Source organism: Thermobia domestica, chromosome 16 (genome assembly GCF_964235325.1).
Source record: "Thermobia domestica chromosome 16, izTheDome1.hap1.1, whole genome shotgun sequence".
Taxonomy (NCBI): domain Eukaryota; kingdom Metazoa; phylum Arthropoda; class Insecta; order Zygentoma; family Lepismatidae; genus Thermobia; species Thermobia domestica.
In genome coordinates this window covers 10,554,968-10,578,832 of record NC_137469.1, presented here as the reverse complement: position 1 = coordinate 10,578,832, position 23,865 = coordinate 10,554,968, and the positions used below count along the sequence as shown (strand labels likewise).

The 23,865-nt window shown below is 36.7% G+C and overlaps 1 protein-coding gene across 1 annotated transcript in view; it reads left to right on the top strand.

The window, feature by feature from the left end:
• Positions 1-23,865, top strand: part of LOC145672410 (cytochrome P450 4C1-like) — a 123,145-nt gene that overhangs the window by 35,360 nt on the left and 63,920 nt on the right. The window contains exons 8-12 of the mRNA XM_081741564.1: positions 2,152-2,261; positions 3,307-3,375; positions 9,169-9,337; positions 13,130-13,309; positions 15,418-15,578. Coding sequence (XP_081597690.1) covers positions 2,152-2,261; positions 3,307-3,375; positions 9,169-9,337; positions 13,130-13,309; positions 15,418-15,578 — 689 coding nt within the window. The remainder of the gene's footprint in view (positions 1-2,151; positions 2,262-3,306; positions 3,376-9,168; positions 9,338-13,129; positions 13,310-15,417; positions 15,579-23,865) is intronic.

The window sequence follows — 23,865 nt, the reverse complement described above, 5'->3', positions numbered from 1 at the left end:
AAAACCTGACGTTGTGCTACTAGGAAAATTGTAAATTATGTTGAGTTGGCAACACTGCCTCTCTGGTGACATCAGTATGGTGTCCAATGAACGTCTCTCATACTATTTATCATTTCGCGGAAACAAAATTTGAAAGAATTTCTTCATTCCAAGGATGACCGGGATGGAATTATAAAAGATTAATCCCGAATTCATTGGAATACTGAAGTATACCCCACTCTTCCCCATTCTACCCAACTTTACTGCACCACCACCAAAATGCTTTTAGAAGCCGCCTATATACACGTACTATACTGTGCTAAGTCCTATTGATCTTTTTGATAGTTTTTCTACACAAACAAATAAAATAAATAGGTCATAGTTACTGACACACATAAAAAATGGTAACTTAAACAATTACACACATATAGTTGATAACACTGTACTTAGAAACTTAGTAGTAATAGAGAATAAAAATATATGATGTCTTAGACATCCCGAGTTCATATCAAACAAGATAAATTATTTTCTGTGAGAAATAAAGACCTTTATTCTGTGGGCCTCAGAGTCCCCCCTCCCTAGGGATGCGCACGAGACCAGATTTGAGGCTGTCTCGTCTCAAAAATTTGCTGTAAAAGTGATGTCTCGACTCGAAAAATGTATTCTTTTCTATTGGAAGAGCTGTGTCTCAACTCGAAATTTGTCAGGAAAATACTGGCTCGACTCGTCTCGTGCGCATCCCTCCCCCTCCCCCCGTTGGTGTTGGATGTATCCCAAAAATACCGTGGAGTTCCTAGGGTTAATACAGAGAAAACTTTTTCTTATTCATGATAATCACCGGACAAAGCGTCACGAATAAACGAAAATACACGATTAAGTGGAAATGTTTAATTACGAGTATTTGTCTCAATAGTACCTTAGCATAAGAAAATCATAAACATATATGTATATGCTTCATAAGTTACTTTATTCGATTTGCTTATCTAATACTGTATTTCTACTACAATTTTGTCATTGTTGCTGTTCATAGGAGCTCAGTTTACACGCATTTCACTCGTGTTTCAATCTTTCGAACAGCTTTACTGAAATGAAATGAAATGAAATCTTTAAGTTAGGCTAAAGGAGACGGTGATGATGAGAGATGAGTGAAATGGTGGAATGAAGAAAGTGGTAGGAAACGGGAGTACACCGAGAAAACCCAAGAGCACGGTGTTTGTCCACCACAAAGTTCACTTGGCGGGAGCAGGGTTTGAACCCGGGACCCCAAGCACCAGAGGTGAACGCTCTACCACTGAGCCACCGCGCCCCCGACAGCGTTACTAAAGTATAATAATAATAATAATAATAATAATAATAATAATAATAATAATAATAATAACACTTGCTCTCTCGTGGACAAGTGGTTTGCGTAGGCGCTTCTGCCGTGAGAGACCGGGTTTGATTCCCAGTAAGAACCTATGTAGTTCGGATCCTGGTTAAGCTGTAGGTCCACCTCTCATACCGGATAATCCGCCTACGAATAATAGAGAGCTTTACTGAACTATAAAAGAATTTGGCAGTCAATCAGTCGATTATAAATATACGGTTCTATACGGAAGTTAAAAGTTATTACTATATTGATGAAACTTACATTAATTAAAAATACATGCTTTATAATTTTAGATTTTAGTTCAACATTAATTGAAAACACGAGGATTAAAACTTTACCACTTAGTAATCCAGTAACTGATTTTTAAAATACCTTCAATATAACAAGAATTTTAGTAATTATCAAAAAAAATGGATCAAAAAGATCGCGATCTTGGCCAATAATTAGTTTTTGGATCAAGGGCCCCAAAATTTTTGAACGGCCCCTAAGTCGAGTTTTCGCATTTTCTACGGAATAAGGACATCATACTGAGTTAAGTGATAGTTTCGGTTTGGCGGTACTGTATGTAGTTCTCCAGATATAAGGCCTACAAGAAAATTTTTGGTTGAATGAAATATATTGGATTTTTCGATCCAATAATAACACAGAATAGTAACAGGTGTTACTAGAATCGGATCCATACCTACGTAATACATAATAAAACTTCTCTGTATTAGTCCTGCATTCTTTCATATCTATTGAATTAAGTGCTAAGAAAATAATTAAAACTTTGTCTATAACGTGGTTTATTGTCTTACTTTCAGAAAAGAAAAGGCTGAAGGTGTTTCTGGATATTTTAATAGAAGCTTCCGAAGAAGGAACTGTGCTCACCGAAAGGGAAATTTACGAACAAGTTGATACTTTTATGTTTGAGGTAATCATTTCTGCTCTTCCAGGATCTCTTTGTACAAACAACTTAATTATCAATGGATATTTAGGCTTGTGTATAGCCCGCTCCCCCCAATTCTTTGTCACCGAAACTGGAAGAGTCACTACTACTACTACTACTACTACAACTACTACTACTACTACAATTACTACTACTACTACTACTACTACTACTAAGGCCTATATCGAGAACGGAACCCAACCAACCCCTGCGGGGCTTCTAACCCGTTCCTACTACAACTACCACTATTGCTACTAACTACCACTACTACTACTACTATTACTACTAACTACTACTACTACTTATACTAAAGCTTCCTTACCTCAAAATTTTGATCTTAAATCTTTATAACATGCGATTCCAATTCATTATGAACTTGTATGAATCGTTATTATCACTATGATTCGTTAAAAATCACTGGGGGGAGCGGGCTATACTCAATCCGATATTTATTTTATGGCATTATTATTTACCTTTATTTTAATAGCAATACATTTTATTTTCATATCAACGATAAATTTTGTGTTTAAGACGGAACGTAACCTAACAAAACATTATGTAACATACAGTATGGACACATAGGTCCACAATCTCAAATTCTAGTACAATCTACAGTGCAACAAGCAAATTTTGAGAGTTTCGTTGTACTCAAGGGCGGATCTAGGACAGACTCCTGGAAGGGGGAGAGTAGACAAGGATTTCCAAATTTCTTTTCCACTGTGTTTGTGCAACACTGGTACTTGTGCCGCTGTGTGTGAGACGAAGAACGACCCTCCACAACTAGATCCGCCTATAGTTGTACTAGCTGTCAAATATAAGCTCTGTAAAATAATTTACAGAAGAGAATGGGCAACTTTAATGAACTCTAGTTTATCACTTTTGTTAATTAGGCGACTGTTGTGCCCGTGTCCAGATCCCATACTTGTCAGTGATTTGTTGTAGTTCAAAGAAAAGTTTTAGAGAAACATACTAGCTATGAAACAACTGGAAGGTGTTGGAAATAAGTAATGCATATATTTGTCCATTGTAGGGGCATGAAACCGTGTCAGCAGCCGTTGCATGGACCATTTTCATGTTGGGACACGAACAAGAAGTCCAGGTAAGATTTCGCAATATATACAGTAGCGTACGCAGAAATTTGTCAAGGAGGACTCAAGCTTCCAAATTCATATAATTTCAGGAGTTGTATACGTCATGTACAGAAAATCTTGAATGTGATACAGAATACTGTTAAATTTCCTTTCTCTGGTTTTTCTAGAGAAAAAAAAACCAGCGTTGTGTTTTCTCTCTGTAGATGGCAATTGAAATTAATAAATATAGATCTCTCACTTAGAGCTTCAACATTGAATTTATACAGTTGCGTAGTCTAATTCAGTTTGATAATGTGAGTCGATCTCGAAATCCATGTTTTCTGTTTTCCAAGTACTTGGACATAATCAGAGTTTCTACCTGAAAATTGAAATAGCTCCTAAATCGAATAATGATATTAATATTAAACAAGTAAGATTTGTGAAGCCATGGTATAATTCCAAACAATGAAATTTCAATACTGCTACCGGCAGTAGTAGTCAATTTCCATAGTGAAACCAGAAGTAGTAGTCAATTTCCATAGTGAAACTGGATGTAGTAAATTTCCAAAGTGAAACTGAAAGTAAATTTCCATAGTAGGCCTAAAACTGGAAATAGTAGTAAATTTCCATAGTGAAACCTGAAGAAGTAGTAAATTTCCATAGTAAAACCTGAGGTAGTAGTGAATTTCCATATTGGAACTGGAAGTAGTAGAAATTTCCAGAGTGAAACTGGAGATAGTATTAAATTTTCATAGTGAAACCGGAAATAGTAGTAAATTTCTATCACTTTAAGGTTTAGTAGAGAGATGTAGGTGAAGACAGCATCTTTTCTTCAGACGGTAAATCGATTCCAAAAAATCGCTTGTCTCTATCAGTTATCATTTCTGTTCCACTTCAAGCAACGTTGAAACTGGAAATAGTTAATTTTCACCCCACTTCTGAGCTGAATAGAGGGTTAATGTATGAAATGAACCTTATTCTTGAAACTCTGAATTGATTCCAGGAAACCTCTTCTGAATATCTCTTACCGTTTTCGCTCTGATATCTGTTGGTAGATCGACTTACGAATGTAGCCATTCTAAAAAACTACTTCCGAAACTTATGCATAGCAGAGTTTAAGACTCTAAAAGTACATTGCTGCACCAGAATCGAACTAGAGTTACACACCGAAGACACATACTCCAACCTCTCGGCTATACAGGAAACGTAACTTTAAATATAGTCTACATTTGAGTGGATTGTAAAAACTCGATTTTAAAATTTTTTCTATTAGTGTTAAAAGGTTGCCTTTGATGAGAAAAAACGATAAAAATCAAATTTTAGGGTATTCGGAGCATGCTTTCAGGTGACGCAGGTATACTCTAAAGTTTCAAAAATTTGACATTTCTTGTTCTATTTCAGCGTTTCACTCACTTTTTTTTTTTTTTTTTTTTGCGTAATTTTTGTGAATGAAATTAACTTTGTAAGACGGGAGGAACAAGGAGGGGTTTATATTTATGGTGTGATTTAGAAAAAATAAACCTTAAGCCAAAAATGTGCAAATAAACTATTTTTTAAAACGAAAAATTACTATATACTAAGATAGAATTATTTTTTTCTGTTCACCCCCCCCTAAAAAGTTTGTATAATTAACCCCTTGCATTCCAGATGTCATTTTCCTATGTGCGTGCTGTAATACCGGTTTCATTCACTGTTAAAAGATTGTCTAGACCGTTATGTAGGACATAGTTATTATGCGCGTGTGTGGGGAGCATTCACATTACTGATAAAAAACAATTATTGGTATTGTGGAACATTTGGACTGAAAAAGGGAAATTCTGATGTTCCGAAGGGATTTTGTGCTGCTTCAGGTTGGCAACACTGACCGGAGATCAAAGACAAAGATTTCCCTTTTCCGATCTGGAAATAGATCTCGAAGTTGCTAATAGTTTATCGTCAAAACCTGTGGCGTATGTAAGGGGACTTCTGAGCTTAAGCCCCCTGAAATTTTATTTACTTTATTAAAGTAGATTAAATATCTTGCAGAATTTTCACATATCCATGAATGAAGTTAGCAGAGTCCCTCTGAAACAAAATCCTAAATACACCACTGGTCGAAACAAACACATGTATGTTGGGGTTAAGGTTTCTATAGCGCAAATAAAAGAAGAGTAAAAGAAACTGATATAGAACTCGATATATCGAATTTATGAAATTTGGTTGTGCTTGTGGCACCGCAAAACATGGTCAAATTACCTTATAAAATGTTATTTGTCTCTTTTTCACATGAAAAGACATTTTGTCCGCACTATGAGAATATATATATATTTAAAAAAACATGTTTTCTGTTTCCATACAGGAGTGATGTTAGTTTATATATTATTGACTTACCAATATTTGTTTACCATATGTCACTTATAGACTGATAGTATGACCTCATAAGCACATTTATCTTTCACGGAACTATAACCTTTTCACACACAAGTGTTAACTCATCGTTTAATGTTTATTTATGCACAACAATTCGCGAAATCGTTGTCCCAAACTTCACAAATACATATGATATTACAGTATGTTCAAAGTAGGGATGGCCTTTTTCGAAAAATCTGTTTTTAGATTTTCGGAAATTTCATTTTTCGTTTTTTCGTTTTTCGCTTTTTCGAAAAAATTTCGTTTTTCGAAAAAAATTTCGGTTTTCGTTTTTCGAAAAATTTTTCGATTTTCGTTTTTCGTTTTCCGAAAAATTTTTCGTTTTTCGTTTTTCGAAATTTTTTTCGGTTTTCCTTTTTCGTTTTCGAAAAAATTTGGCCATCCCTAGTTCAAAGCAACTGAAATAATAGTAATAATAAGAAAGTAATAAAATCTTTCAGTTTAACGCCTCAAGATTATATGTCTATTAGACTAAGGGAAATGATGATTAAGGCAAATTAATGATAATGGAAGAATTGGTGGAATGATAATGTGGTAGGAAATGGGAAAACCCCGAGAAAACCCATCGACACAATGTTGTCCATCACAAATTTACTTGGTCCGAGATCGAACCAGGGACCACATGCACCAGAGGTAGCGGTAGACATTCAGAAAAGTACCGGTTTCAATATTGCTCTACATAGAGCAAAAATAAAGTAGCGAAAAGCATTTTATTAGAATCAATTTAGTGTTCCAACAACATGTACAATTTTTTACCCTCTGTTTTCAAACCGGTTTTCTGCAATCAATCTCTGTACTAAAACCGGAAGTTGTACAAATATCCTATCATTTTCGGTTTAAATATTGAGAAAATATCATTCCGCACAAACCAAACTCGATCATGTGGTATACATAGGACAATGCTACTTCTTTGAAACCATAAATTAAAACTTTTTTTTCTTAACTATTGATAGTAATAAAACGCACTAGACATTCTACAAAATACGCATTACAATAGGCAACGCGCCGATTTCATATATATCTTTAGTAATGGAGCATGCAAGTATAGCTATGTTTTTCATTGTTAGATATCCAAGCAAAGATATAAATGCTGAAAGCCCAAGCAAATTTGGGAGGTACAGCCCCCCTCCGTCTACTAGAATCAGTGCCCTGGTATTCCTACGAACACGTATTATTACTATATATCAAATAATCTACAATGAATCTACAGCAATTGGAATACGATCAGAAGCTTTCTGACTTAAAGTCGACACTTTCCTTTAAAACCCGGTGATTTGAAAAGGATTTGTAGATGTCCTTTCTAACTATGTATATGTGGAAATACATTAAAATTTGGTTGACGTCTCACTCATGGTCCATATCGTCCCTAGAAAGCAGAAAGGTGCTAAGCGCCATTTTCTTTGATTTCCAACTAAGTGCATATCCTGACTCCCCATTTCATGTTTAACGTTGTGCAGAAAGAAGACAAGTGGTAGGAGATAATATGAAAGGTCTCCAGTGAAAACTGAATTCTATACTCTTTCCAGTCTTAGAAAAAAGTAGATGTATACAAACCCACCGGACTACCAGTGGGTCTGCGACCAGTGATTGGTTGTTGGTATCATTGCAGTAGTATCCTATATATAATCCCTACTAAGATAATCCTTTCAAATAAAGATATCTGAATTTATCCTGCATTTTGTGATAAGAAACGCAATATATATAATGTTTAATAACAGATGTAGCTTTATTTCAACCTCATCCGTATTTGAACATATAATATTTACTGCGCATGCGTGTTCCTGTGCGCTCCGACTCTGCTCATTTGAAATTATAAAATGCAGAGTTTCATGGCGACGATGAATGACAATAGTCCGTCTCATGTTACAAAACATAAAAAAGGGCAAAAGGAACAGAGGCAATCTCGTTTATAAAACGACTTAAAAAATACATATTTCCAACATAAAGTGGTCAGTGTGTTAATTATTTACCAACCAACCGAGCCTTACACTTTAGAAATTATGCTACAACAGTAACCTAGCAGACGCTCTTGCTGTTCACGTCTCTCGCTGAAGAAGCACGTGTGAGCCGCGGAGTAATACATTTTCCTTTGTTTAAGTCTACTTTGTTCTAAGGCTGGAAAGACTTTAGAAGTAAGAAAGAATCGGAATTAATTATTGTTTCATTAGTTTCTCTCTCTTATGATAAATTTGCATTTTGGCGTTTAGCACCTTTCTGCTTTCTAGGGGAAATATGTTCATTGGGTGCTTTTATCCTGTTTATTTCAGATTCTATATAGAACACAAATCAACGGCGTTCTAACTACTCGTACCGGGAATCGAAATATTTATCTAATAGAGGGGTAAAAGGCTGGGGCACCGCAGATGGGCACATGGAAATTAGAGGTAGTATATATATGTATGTACCTGAATCAATTTGTCGTGCTAATTACATTTTCTTAGATGGTTTGTGATCTTATTCCGTACCAACTTTCGTAAAAATTGCTAAGCACAACGAAACGCAAAAGATGCAGAAATGAATTATTACTGATATCTATTATTGCAAACTAAAACGCAAATTTTGTGTTGCTATTGCAAACCGTTACGGAATGAGTTTCATGCTGTTACGCGCATTTACAACTTCCTCGTCACTGAAATGGTTACTAAATTTAACTCTAGGATAGGACAGGTTAGGTTATGTTACTTTAAGTTAGTAGGTTAAGTTAGGTTAAGTTACTTTAGGTTGCTAGAGTAGGTTAGTTTAATTTTAACTCTCCTTTTTGATCCGAGGGTGAGGTAATATGTATTCTTGACTTTTCTTTATAAAGTTGATTTTATATATGTGTACATGTTCTTTTTTTCTCTAACTTTTGAACTGGAAGTGGCTACAGGAAGAGTCTGCTCGTCGAGCTCTCAAATATTGAATTCAAGTTGGAGGTAACATGCTCACTTCCCACTGGCGCAAATCCAGGTGGATAAGGGGGACATGTTCCCTCCAATCTTGGAATTGGGAGGACTGTCCTCTCCCCAATAATCTGATTTGAAATGTGTCTTTTGGAGAGAAATGTGATGATTTGTGTCCGATTGCCACAAAAGAAGGTGAGATGAAACTGATATTCCCCTGAATAAGCCTCAAATCTGCTCGCCTCTCAATGTTAGATGATGTTCCAAGACAACTCTGCTCCCCTGATCCTCCATAGCATTGTTTTTCAACTTCATAAATATTTTGAACACCGCTTTAAAAAAATGAAAACGGTCTTACCCGTCACCTAATTTTGAAGACAGATTTGCGCCGCTGTCACTTCCGGTATTCTCCCGGGGGGAAATATTTTAAGAACTGTAATTATTGGAATAACCATAAAACTTACAATATTTCTGCGTCTCTGTACTTTGAATATATATAAAAGTTTAATTTTATGTTGTTTTTTTTTAAAGCAAAAAGTGAATGAGGAGCTTGATAGCATCTATGGAACAAATATTCGCGTACCTACAGTTGAAGACTTATCCAAGATGAAGTATCTGGAGAGATGTATTAAGGAAACCCTACGACTCTATCCGAGCGTCAGTTTCTTCTTGAGGACAGCGGAAGAAGATATCATCATTGGTAAGAAGTCAGAATTTCAAAATTAAAACATATAACCTAACCTAACCTCATAAAGACTACCGTTTCTGTCTATACTTCGTCCAACATTTGAATGCTAGGATATATATAGGCGCCGACTTTGGGGGGCAGGACACTTTTGGCTCCTTCAATATTTAAAGGTGGGTCCTCGCCCCCCCCCCCCCATATAATCCAGTCGAGGAAAAATTAACAAAGAGGAGCAAGAATTTTTGTCGTAAACTTTGTCGTGCCTTTAATTCAATATTAGGAACAGTCTTCTTATTCGATAGAAAACATCATTTTCAAAACTGTGTTTAAAAAGAGCACTGAAGCTTCATCCAACACTGGCAGCACTGATATGAAAAGTGAAGATCAATGTGTTGCGTAAGCTTCCAGTGAAGTTCCCAAATTTTGAGCTTGAATTTGTTTTAATGCCTTGAGGCAAATTTGACTTAGGTCGTGAATTTCCCAGCGGAGCGGACGCAGCGGAAAGAGATCTATGGCGGGAGGGGAGAAGGGGTCTTCATCAAGCAGTTGATATAAAACGACTGAATATATTTATTCTTATTTGCCCCCCCCCATATTTTCTTCAAGTCGGCGCCTATGTATATACATATATATAATAGTTAAGGAACACAGTAGTTGATCGCCGAAGAAACCAGCTTACGAATCGTGTTCTGTGTCAACCCAATTGCAATTCGTAATATTCACTCTAATTTAATCTTTTGTATACAGGATGAATCAGAAATGTGGCTGCATATTTCATTGCAAATGCTTGATCATGTGATAGAATTATAAATACAGGTTCGATATCATTGGAAAGGTAATGTCTCCAAACTTCCGCTGCATAAGTATACAACAATATCGAGTAATATATTTGTAGTATAGCTTAATTGACATTTTAGGAATACTGTTCCCTATTTGTAGTATAGCTTAATTGACAACGCTTTGGATAGTCATGTATTGAGTTTGTCCGGCAGGTAGTACGACTGACTTTTCCCCGTCAAAACGTGATGAAGGAAGGGTATGTTACTGCACTGATTGTATAGTGGGAGGTCTTAGCTACCAGCGCGCCAATCGCCAGTCGTCTCCAAACCTTCACGGAGTGTAGATCGAGTTTAAAGTGAATCCGTTTCAAGGTACCTTGTCATCCCAACAATGAATCGCTTGTTAGAGCAGCATCACGCGATGAAGATTTGCGTCAAACTGGGTAAAACTGCGAGTGAGACCCGTGACGTGATCAAGACTGCTAATTGCAGTGATCCTGAGAAAAGCTCGCATGAGCAAGTCGAAAAAGAAATTAGTGTTGATAATCTTTTTTAACTGCAAAGGAGTGGTTCATTGATTCTTGCTACCTGATCAGACTGTGAATGCTGCATTCTACATGCAAGCACTTGAAAGACTCAGAAAACGAGTTGCCCGCGTCCGTCCAGCAATCGCTGGATCATGGAAGCTTCTTCACGACAATGCGCCGAGCCACAACCTTTGCTGTCACTGACTTCCTGACCACCACATCTTCCCCAGCCACCCTACAGCCCAAATGTTGCTCCTGCAGATTTCTTCCTCTTCCCCTGACTAAAAAGGGTCATGAAAGGACGGCACCACGGCTCGGTCCAGCCCATTTAAGAAGCCGTAACGAGGGACCTGAAGAGCATTCCAGTTTCTGCGTTCCAGGAAGTCTTCAGTGATGGGCAGAGTCGCTGAAAACGCTATGTTGATGCAGAAGGGGCAAATTCCGAAAACTATTAAGACGATGTGTCAAAATTGTGAATATATATATTTCTTTAATTCAGTCGTACTACTTTCCGGACAAATGCTATATTGCTTTCTGATACACGGGCACTGGAATATCACGAATTTCCTTCATAGTTGTTCGTTAGTTTAGAATTAAGTCGCTTGAATGTGGAACCAGAATCACATGAACTCCCATCGGGAGTTGAACTCGGGTCTGCCGTGCCGAGGTCACAAAAGCTAACCATATAACCACGAGTGAGTTCCTCAATTGTGGTTTTCGTCATATTGATGTGTCACGTTTTTCGAGCACGAACTTCTTCAGATAATCTCACCATCTTGTTTCGCCAGTCTCACACGTTAACAGCGGTAACATGAATGTCTCTGCCTAATCTAAAACAATAGAATACAAAACAAAACATTATGCAGGTATTCAAGAACTCAATATACGTACTTATTACGCAAGTCTAGTTTTCCCTTTAAAATTGTCAAGCCTGCTAAGCAGCCAACTTTTTTCCTCCTCTGCTTCTGTCGTCAGACTTCGCCCAATTCTGATTGGCTGTTGCTTGTGCAATTCATAGTATTCGAGTTTCAATACAGATTATAAGGTGAAGTACATCCGCTTACAATTCTGCAGACCTTTCTCTTACATACTCGTCCTGTCTTTCTGCCAGGATCGTCTTGTAATTGCTTCGGACTTGAATTTGGTAACTACACTCTACGCATCAATTACATACACAACAAAATAGCAAAGACTAGAGATTCCCCTTATCGTATTTTGTGGCAAGTAAAGTCATTTCTTTCGTTTGTTCGTTTACACAGTGTTGCCAGCAGTGTTTCTTCCAGACGTGTTTGGGGAGGGGCAACACCCATTCGGACGAGACCAAAATAATACGACTATAATATAATAATAAATTGAATAGTACCAGCAATGTCCTTCCCGGAATACTAAGTGTGCTCCTCTGCCCCGGAGCATTCTTTCTGAAAGAAACACTGGTTGCCAGGTTGATAATTCCTACGGTAGTTTTGACATGAAGAGAGAGATTGAAAGAAGATCTTAGCCAAAAGTCTGAAATGAAGCAATTTTCTGTACTTGAAGTATCCAATTGACTTCAAAGCATTACGAAATCGAAAATTTATTTATTTTTTCTAGCTTTTGGCTACTAAGAAGATAGTTTTAGTAAATTCATTGGACGTCTCTCGTCTGTGAGACATGCATAATGAACCATTATCCCCCAATGACTGCTGACCTTTCACTAACCATTTTCAAGAAGTATTTTTGCTATCGTTATCCACCGATGTTAGAAGGATTCAGATTGAAAATAAACAGTAGTATTACATTCCAAGGCAAGTGACAAAATAGATCGATTGTTGTCTTTTCCTTAATTTATTCAGTAACATGACGCATTATCTTATCGAGGAAAAGATCAGACAGTTACTGGGTTTAGTCTTGTTTAGTGCATGGGTCATATCACTATCATAAATATGACTCTTTTAATTTTTAATATTTTCCACTGTGTAGGAATATTTTCCGAGTATAAGAGATACCGGTATTTGACATTCGTCTGAGTTTTTTGTCTAAGAGGATCTGCCATCACTGTATTTATATTCATATTTATAGTCTGTGACTTCTGTCGTCTGTTGGCGGTTGGCTATCGCCATAATTGATGGTATCGTAAGACATGGTTGGCTGCATTCCAAAAAGCAGAAAAAAGGAGCAAATTTAGACAGATTCAACATAAAAAATGTGTCTTTAAAATTACTTTCAAACATAAAGAAGTAAGTACCTTTGTTCCTACCATTCAACTCGTCCTGCATTTGAAAGTCTGTCCGTTTATCTGTGTGTTCCTCGATGGATTAACCAATGTCAAATTTGTCTGATTGTAATCAAATTGGAATAGGTAATGTAGCTTATTTGCTTGGAACCTAACAGTGATTAACCCAATACAAAGTTGTAACGTACTGTACTTTTATATACTCACGTAAATAACGTAATGAAATTAGTATAACTGTAATATCTAGGGGCTACTAATACTCATATCTAACTGAACATTTTTATTTCAGATAACTACAAAATTCCAGCCGAAACAGATATTGGTATCAACGTTTATCACACCCATAGAAATCCGGAATATTTTCCAAATCCAGAAAAATTTGACCCGGATCGATTTTTGCCTGAAAATGTTCAAAATCGTCATCCCTATGCATATTTTCCATTCAGTGCGGGGCCTAGGAATTGCATAGGTAAGTACAACTTGGTAAAATATTCTTTACTTGCAAATATTTAACAATTGCTTGCTGACACTTACTTTTATTTAATCTAACCAAAATAACGGGCATTCTAATAGTTATATACGTAGGGTTTTCGGCAGGGAGCAGTGTTTTCTGTAATGTAGTTCTAAATCTAATCTAATATTAGTGCTGGTGCCTAATCAAATCTTCATGGATAAATAATACTGTATATTAGGCGCAAATATAAAGGGTCTTCCTGAGAAAGTGACACACAAATAAAGACAGGGAACGGAGAGATATCCACGAACAACAAGGTCAAATGGCAAAAACAAGGTCAAATGGTGACTGTAAGATGAGCTCGTCCAGTAGATGGCACATCGGCCCTGTTTGACATTGCCAGAAGTGCTCAGTATGGGGTGTGATAACCTCGAATGGCTATACAGATTACAATAGCATGTTTTCACCAGGTTGACATCAACAGGTATCTCCAATGGCAATGGAATTACAAGTCTTTCAAAAGCACTATTTGAGGTCATAAAGAATCCATGGTGGTAGATTTCTGAGTTGCAATGCGACATCCAAAGAGATCCTAGATATGTTCAATCGGATTGAGATCCGGAGAGCATGGTGACCAATCAAAACATATCGTAATATCCTCGTGTTACAGGTATACGTCCTCCACCTGCGCCTTGTTTGTGCGACCATTTCGTTCACTGAACGAAATCTAAGATAATGAGAAAGTCGCACATACTTTTACAGGGTAATTTCCCGATAGTCTGCATCCATTACACTATTCTACAGCAGTACTCAAACCATAACTCTGGTACTTCCATAACAATCTCGGTTACAATATTGACAAGGTCATAATGTGTCCTTGGCCCCCCGCTATATGCTCAAACATCGACGATCACTTTCCACACTCAGCTAGGACTCACCATTATGCTACCCTGCTGTTTTTATATTCATTCACGGTGGGTTAGATGCCATGTTAACTGTCCTGATGGTGTTGTGGTATGAGTGGAATGTTCCTAGTGGATCGCCTTGCATAAGGGAACGCCTGATATAGTCGCCGATACACAGTTTGTCGGTAGACTTTGGTCCCTGAGACTGCTGTAAGATCTCGAGCAAATTCAGATGCAGTGCTAGTTGGACACCGTCCTTTGATTTAATGCCAAATAGCGCTCGCATTGCCTTCGAAAATTTTCGCTTTCCTAGAGTCCTATTCACAGCGCGAAATTACACTACGAGCCACAGGCAATTCTGCAGCTGCAGCTCGTTAACTTTGCCCTACTTCTAGACTTCCAACAATACTACCACGTGAAGTGTCACCCAGATGTCTTCTTTGTGCCATCCCCTATGTTTCCTATGCATTTAGTATGTACATACCCAATAAAAAACACGCTATACTACCAAACTGACCCTATGTACACATATATGCTAATCTCACGCAAAAGGTGCAATATATTCTGTCCAGGGTATGGAAATTACTACATTGTTTGGAAAAGTGCTGCACCTTAAAATCGACTCTGTAATAATCCCTAGCAAGCCTCTTTCCCAATAGTAAGAATTCTAACAATTCAAAGGCCATCTATATGGACCACTGCGAAGACAAACATAGCAGGAAGTAGCTAGAAGGCGTGAAAGCATTGCTCCTCCTGAATTATTAAGTTATTTTATTTAGAGTTCAGCATCACTTTTCAGCAGCGAGGCTGATGAGACGTTGATCTACAGCTTAACATGGGATCCGATTCGGGAATTGTACCAGTGTCTTCTACGCCAGTCTTTGGTAACCATATCGACACCCGATATCTCTCTTGGAATATTAAGAATAATGCATTATTCACAATTTATTATTCAAAAATTACTTCTATGGTCAAGAAGAAATAGTGTAAGCAATATTTAATTTTGTGTTCTTATAATACTTGAATAAAACTATATTGATTTCACTTATTACTTGGTAATACAAATATAACATTGTCCTATAAGTAGAAATATGCTGCTGTTAAAAATTTAAAAATATATTTAGTTTTATAAAAAATACAATAATATTTAAAAGTTTTCAATAAACAATATTATTTTGACTATCTTGCTAATTATAAATAATATATTTTGCATTCCAGGACAAAAATTCGCCATGATTGAACTGAAAATAGTTATTTCCGAGCTGCTGCGAAGGTATAGGATAGAAGCTGTCGACAAAAGAGAAGATTTGGAATTACTTCTAAATTTAATTTTAAAACCAAAAAATGGTATAAATATAAGACTGTTTCCAAAGAATAATAAATAAATAAATAAATACCTATCCATAAATTTAAGGAAGTGTATTAACATTTGAAGATAACTTTAACTTGACATACACATTGTCTCGAAAGCAGTATTATCCCTAAAAATACCAAGGGGGGGGGGTCAATTTTGCCCGCGCGTCTTTTTTGGTTCAATTTGAATACCTTAAAATGCTTTACGGATTCTCATTTTTTTGTTATTGTTACTTTTGATTAGAAGATCATTTTGGAATTTTTCCACCTATGTTTAAAGCAGTGTGGTTTTATATATATAAAAAAATATACATGTTGCGCGGGCTGATTTGACCCCCCCCCCTTGGTCATAGGTGCTACCCATTCTTTTATTTTTCGATGATTTCTTAATTTTGATTTTTTATGTCCAAAATTTAATTATTTTAAACTATATTGAATTTTCCTTTATATAAACACTTAGCCTTACGTAGAGCCGGCCCTAAAATACCATGATATCTTTCTGATTGGATAAGATAACCAAATGGTCATGAAAGTAAGTATTGCTTTTATATATAGTGATACATTACTTACAATATCACAATGGACCGATACTATACTTCCATTGAGTTAGCTGACGAATTATACACCAACAACAATCTGACAGTCGTTGGAACTCTCAAACTGAATAGGAAAGACATACCAAATGAACTGAAGGACACTAGAGATCGTGCAGAACATTCGTCAAAATTTGCGTTCACTGACCCTTCCACCGGGAAGCCACCTGTTACGCTAGTGTCATATATTGCTTCGAAAAAACCACTACGAAACATACTATGCTTTCCACCCAGCATAACGACGATCAAGTGAATCCAAGTGAATCAAAAAACCTGATATAATTATTTACTATAATGAAACAAAGGGTGGGGTGGACATCATTGACCAAATGGTTCGACAGTATTCATCGAAGCGGGGAACAAGAACATGGCCTCTCTCGCTTTTTTACACACTCCTGGATATACCTACTCTAAATAGCTACACACTATTTCTACTAAATTTCCCCGAATGGAATAGCAACAAAATGGAAAGAAGACGACTGTTAATGCTACAACTTGGGGAATCTCTTTTAAAACCGTACATTGAAGAACGGGTCTTGAACATAGACGGCCTCAAAAAGCCAGTAGTATCAGCAATGGAAAGCTTTCTGGGAAGGAATGTCCGTCCTAAAGAATTTAGGAAAAGAATTGCCCCAACTGAGCTTCCTTCAAGGAAACGTTGTGATCTGTGTGTTCGGGAAACTCAGACCAAGAAAGAGAAGGACAATCTCAAGAAAGTAAAAACGAGATGTGAACGGTGTGAACATTTTATTTGTGAATCCCATTGTACCCATAAGATCTTGTGTTTGAAATGTGATGCTGGTGATGACACATAGAGATAGCTTTTCTTATTTGTAACACATACACACACAACAGTGCATATGTAAAAGGCCTAAGGGCAAAATCTAGAAAAGACCACTGTGTTTACGTCTAGAATACACAATATAAAGTATATATATTGATCCTTTGTTATATAGTGAGAAAGACTAATAGATAAATGTTCAGAAGTACGCCAAAAGTATGAATGGGACAGCATATAAACGAGAGTAACTTACATCTCAATAATTTTAAATTTTTGCCTAACCTTATATAAACTGAACTTTATATTTTAATAAATAAAACAAGCATTTTCGTATAATATATCAGTGATTTCACGCATTTTTGATATATATACACTACCAGTGCTGGAAATATTCTCGGTTTTGAAATTTGTTCAACAGTTTAACCATTAGTCAATAAATAAGGTCTGCAAATTACTTGAATCGAGCGCGGGCAAATTTGACCCCCCGTTGGTACTTCACGTAGCTGTCGCGAGTATGGTCTTTCTAGGGTTATTAATGGTAAATGTTTTTTTTTTTTTTTTTTTTGCTGAAGGCAAATAAATGTTTTAATTCGACGCGCTTATGGAAGGGAATCGACATACATTTCCACACATTGGTCCCCTTTCTAAGCTGAAAACCATAATTTGGTGTATTTCCAAATGAGAGTCGAAATATATTTCGACATGTTGGTTTTGTTCACCAAACCGAAATCCGGAATTCGGATTGTTTTTACAGGAGAGCCGAAATACAATTTGACATATTATTCTGTTCACAATACCGAAAACCACAATTTTGTGTGTTTCAAGAAGAAAGGCGAAATATATTTCGCCATATCAGTTCTATTCACAAAACTAAAAACCATAATTCTGTGTTTCAAGAAGAGAGCCAAAATAACTATACCTCCACATATCAGTTCACAAAACCAAAAACCATAATTCTGTGTTTCAAGAAGAGAGCCAAAATAACTATACCTCCAGATATCAGTTCACAAAACCAAAAACCATAATCCTGTGTGTTTACGGAAGAGAGTCGAAATAAGGTTCACTTCACAAAACCGAAAATCACTATTCAGTGTTTCCAGAAGAGAGCCGAAATACATCTCGACATGTTGGTTATGTTCACAAAACCTAAAACCATAATTCTGTTTTCCATAAGAGCCGAAATACATGTCAACATATTGGTTCTATTCACAAAACTGAAAACCATAATTCGATGTGTTTCAGAAGAGAGCCGAAATACATGTCAACATATTGGTTCTATTCACAAAACCGAAAACCATAATTCGATGTGTTTCAGAAGAGAGCCGAAATACATGTCAACATATTGGTTCTATTCACAAAACCGAAAACCATAATTCGATGTGTTTCAGAAGAGAGCCGAAATATATGTCAACATATTGGTTCTATTCACAAAACCGAAAACCATTATTCGATGCGTTTCAGAAGAGAGTCGGAATACATTTGGACATCATCCTTTGCAAAACCATTGGTTATTTAAAATCGTCATAAGCTGCTAACGATGTTGATAATTTGTTTAATGATAACTCGAGGGAACGATCTACAGCGGTTTTGTTACAAAATCTATTTCTGTTTCTTCTTTAGCCTTTCGGGACAGGCGCTGTGTAGCTAACACTAGAACGGGTACGTTGTATTTCTTCCAACACTAGATTTTCTTTTAAGAAAGCATTAATTTGTATTGTAATGTACTTTATTCATTGTAGCTTTGGAAAATTCAAGATTACTTATAAAACTCCAACTGACCAAAGCAGTATATATATAATCTTAAAATATATATACTGCTTTGGTCAATTGGAGTTTTATTTGTAATGTAAGTTTTATCTTCCTGGACATTTGTTTGTTATCTGACGTATATTATTATGTTTTTCCTCATCTTGGGGTCGGTTATTATAGTAAATAAAATCAACAAAACACATGAGTGACAAGTACATGGCATAATAGAAACAGGAGATGGCCGGATTTTTTTTTTTTTTTTTTTGTAAGGAAAATTTCCATAAATGATAACACAAATTATTACTACTTCTGATCTACCTACATATGATATATTTATTGACACTTATAAGCTTCGTGTATGTTACTACTGTTTGCGTTACATTGTGCTTGTTCTTACACCTATTTTGGCATTTACAGAAAATTCCGTGAAAACAGGTGCGCTGCAAACTCCGTGATACCGTCATGTCACAGCTTATTTCACACTAACGAAGCGGATGAAGTTGATGCCACTATAGAGTGGGATCGACAATGGTTAAGTTGTATAGCAGGCAAGGGAAAGAGGAAATTTCTTACTGACATATACAAATTACAACAGAAAAAAGTATCACTGTTGTATCTTTTACTACAAGACCCGTGTCCGAAGATTCGTTTCCATGTCATGGTCACGGAACTAGAACTGACGTTTTCAGGAAATTAATTTCTGTTTTGTGATTAGAAATCCGAGTTCCTTGGGAAATTGGTTTCGGTACCGGATCCGTAACAGCTTTTGTCAGAAAATCTCTTTTAGTTTCGGGCTCAGAATAGTTTTTGCTGGAAAATCGGTTGTACTTGTGGAACCATTGTCTTGCAGAATCCTTTTGTGCGTATTGGTTCCATTGGCATTAAAAACCCTGATCAACATGTTAATAAGTACACAGGACATAGTAAGAATTTCATTTACAGTATTGAATTTAAGGCTGTACACTTAGTACTTCTTAAATTTCTGGTTGAGAGGACAAAGAGCTGAATTCAATCCTATTTACAGACAATTTTGCACATATATTAGGAAATATTATCTCACATTCAGATATACTTAATACAAAATATTTCCCAGCGTAAAACATTACTACGTTGCTAGGATGCACAAAAATCGTGTACAAAGGAAATAAAAGGCTTAATCCTGACTATAGGGAAAGTCGCGAGGTGTTACTTTTTCATATTGATACTATGCTCAATAGACTCGTTTTTAGATATGAAACAATTACGCAAACGGAGAAATCCTTGATCGATTGAATTACGAACGTTAAAATTTCAAAATTGAACAGATTTAGCGGAAAATTTGAAATAATCATTTCCTGAGATAGACGCTTTATTTTCGCTATATTGGGGCTTTCTTGGGTGTCCATCACAGTGATGAGGTCAAAACATATGCAATTTGCAAGATGAAAAAACTTATTGGGAGGGGAAGAAGGATAATGGCGTCTTACAACTTGCAAATTGACTCCAGTTTGGCACATTCAGTCGATAAGCTAACAAATTATATTTGCTACCTTTATTCGACTGTATTGTCATTTCGAATATTCCTTTCGTGTGTTGCCACCTTCAAATTGAACAATGACATTTGTCTTCGAAACGCTTTGCCAGGCATGCGAAATTGAATGACGAACGTCGTGTTATTCATAATTATTTTGTGATAATCTATATTGTGGTGTTTTTGCCTTCTGTAGGTAGGAGTTTGACCATATTTTCTCAAATGGCTCTGTTACCAATGTGTTATTTTGCCCAGATCAGCTGTCCAGCAAATATTTTGCACTACAACATATCATTTGTGGAAAACAAACATCTGTTTATTGTTAAAATGAAGTTAAACCAAATAAATTATCCACAACAGACTGGCAGTGACTGTGAATGCTAATATCATTTTACACCACTGGCATTTCATTTATAGTCGATCGCGCGGAATTGGCACTTCAAACAGATCGTGTAGCGCCAGAGCGGCTGGCCGCAGAACTAATCTGAGCTGTACACCAAATTCTGTCGGCCTATGCTTATGCATTGCCTAAGACGATGTTTCAATACATCATTGCTCTCCGTTTTTCTTTTTCCTTTTCTTTGTTTCTTTTTCTTTCTTTTTTAGTTTTCGGCGAATTGAGATGCGATTATAGGAAAATATTGGTCAAATTCCAGAGAATATTTGAAGATATTCAGCGACAAAATAGGCCTTTCTCTTTTTTAATGGTTAGCTAGGAAGTGCGCTCAAAGCTGTGAACAAGGTAATTTTTATTCTGGAAAAAACGACCTTTACATACACTGTACATCCTCGCTAGTCAATTGTTCGTTTTTGGCCACATTTATCGCCGAATATCGTAAAATATTCCCTGAAGTTTGGCCAGTATTTTTCGACAACCACCATTAAAATTCGTAGAAAATTTAAAGGAAAGGCTAGCGATGAGATACTGAAACACCGTCTTCCACAATGCATAAGCAAAAGTCGACTAGGTTCGGAGTCGCATTCACGTTAGTTCACAGGCAAAGCGTTTCGGAGACATGTCATTCTTCAATTTGAAGGTGTCCACACAGAAAATTGATATTTGAATGTCAATACAGTCGAATAAGGATGGCAAATACATTTTATCAGGCTATCGAATCCGGTATGCCAAACAGAAGGCAATTTGCAATTTGTAAGATGCTATTACCCTGCACTGTCTCTCTAAGAAGTGTCCTTGCAAAATACTTACGTTTTTACCTTTCCACTGTACTGGGCACCATGCGCGCTGACTACGTGCGTTGCTCTGGAGATTCGGTACCCACACAAATAATCTTGTGGGTGCGGGCACCCACAAGATTTTTAGTTTGAAGCCGAGTTTGAACCCGTTTCCCTTGTTTAAGTCAGCCGTGTTACCAATTGAGCTAGGGCAGCCCCAACTTATCCTCATAGTACTTTATCACAGCACAGCCCTTTATGACAATATTCATAAAAGATTTTAACTAAAAATAAATCAATCAAATATCGAGACATCCCTGAAAACATATAGGTTAACACGTCCCGCCATTGGTATGTACCTACATAAATTTGGGAAAGTCGGCGCCGTTGCTGCGTGCCCAAGAAAACCCTCAATACCAAAAACGAAGCATGTACCTCGAAAGATATTTACTTCAAACTTATTTGTAAAATATTTTCAATTTTGAAATTTTAATGCTCATATTTCAAACACACTTGCGATCGAGGATTTTTCCGTTTGCGTAATTGTTTCATTAGTAAAAACGAGTCTATTGAGCATAATATCGATACGAAGTCAGACTAACACCTCGCGACCTTCCCTGGTAAGCACCTTCGCTGCTATCTTAACCCTTTTACACTTTATGGCTTATTTTTACATACCGACTATGGCGTCGAACTTCAGAAATTTCTTTATAAATCTCTACTAAAGTTTTTCACACAGGAATTTTAGCATTCATTCAAGCGGGGAAGCATCAAAGAACATGTGTCATGGGCATTTTGCAGTCACGCGTGCGATGCCTGGTAGCAGTGACGTCACAAACATGGACGAAGGAAAAAAGAAAACTGTAAATTTTAGAACTTTGTTTAAGAAAAAAATCCTACAAATCCCTATTTATCCTAGTATCATGATCCGTATCTCGTTGTGTTCGAAACAAAGCAATATTTCCAACTGTATCACTCAAATTTCCCTATATTCGATTCCCGGTGGGAGCTAATGTGGTTCGGATTGATTCCACGTTAATCAGCAGGTTCACGTCTCATATAGCCTCGCTGCTGAACGGGACGTAAAACTCAAAAATCAATCAATCAATCAAATTTCCCTATTATGTACTAGAAGCGTCAAATCCCGCTCAAAGTGGAAAAAAGGGGACTTTTTTCTTTTTCGGGAATTTCTCCCCTCAGGTACATGAAATGAACATCTGAGGGATACCGTTTAAAACCTAACATCATTCCGAAAACAAGAGGTACAAACCATGATCCAAGGGTAAATAGGGATTTTTTTTAAAAAAAAATCTGAATTTTCCCCATATTACACATTTTTAGTCAATGTAAATGAAAATGAAATCTTTCAGTTTTACGTCCCACGGTTATGCCGGTTAGGCTAAAAAAAACGGTGATGATGAGAAATGAATGAAATGAAGAAAGTGGGAGGAAACGGGAGAACCCCGACAAAACCTACGACCATAGTGTTTATCCACGACAAAGTCCACACTGCGCGAGCTGGGATCGAACCAGGGACCCCGAGCACCGGAGGTGAACGCGCTACCACTGAGCCACCGCGCCTTCTTTTAGTCAATGTGTTTAGTAAAGTAGCTACAGTATCATCTCTATTTATCATAGTATCATAGTTTGTACCTCATTTTGTTCGTAATGAAGCAACGTTTACAACGATACTACTGTCATGTATCTGAAGGGATAAATTCCTGAAAAAGGGAATTTTTGAATTTCACACTAGTTCTTTATACATTTTGGATGGGACTTTCTGCCCTCAGGTACATGATAGGGACATGCAAGTGATACAGGTGGAAACGCTGTTTCATTACGAACAAACTTAGGTATAAACCATGGCCCTAGAGTAAATAGTTTTGGTGTTAGAGCTGATTTACTAAAGTTCTCTACCCATTTTTGAGTAATAATTACTAATGTATTGTCATTCAATAAGCTCTAGCGCCAAGGGTGTTCATTGTAGGATCACAGTTCGTACCTTATTTTCTTTGTAATGAAACAACGTTTCAAACTTAACCACTCACGTGGCGCTATCTTGTGTTTGGGGGAACGAATTTTCGAAAAAAAAAAAATTCTCTGAAAAATATCTTTTTTCCAATTTGAGCGGAATTTTTCTATTTCTGGTACATAATAGGAAAATTTGAGTGGTACAGTTGGAAATATTGCTTCATTACGAACACAACGAGCTTCAAAACCATGATCTTACGATAACGAGTCTTGACGCTAAAGCTTGTTGAATAGCAATAGATTAGTAGTTATTAGGAAAAAATGGGTCGGGAAAAACAGTAAATAAATTTTAACATTAAGACTATTTACCCCAGTAGCATGGTTCATACCTCGTTTTGTTCGGAATGAAGCAGGTTTTTTTTTTTTTTTTTTTGTTCCTTGTCCGTGTACCTGAGGGAAGAAATTCGCGGGAAACGGAAACTTTTTTTTAAATCTTTTTCCCGCTTTGGGCGAGAATTTACCGCCTTAGGTACACT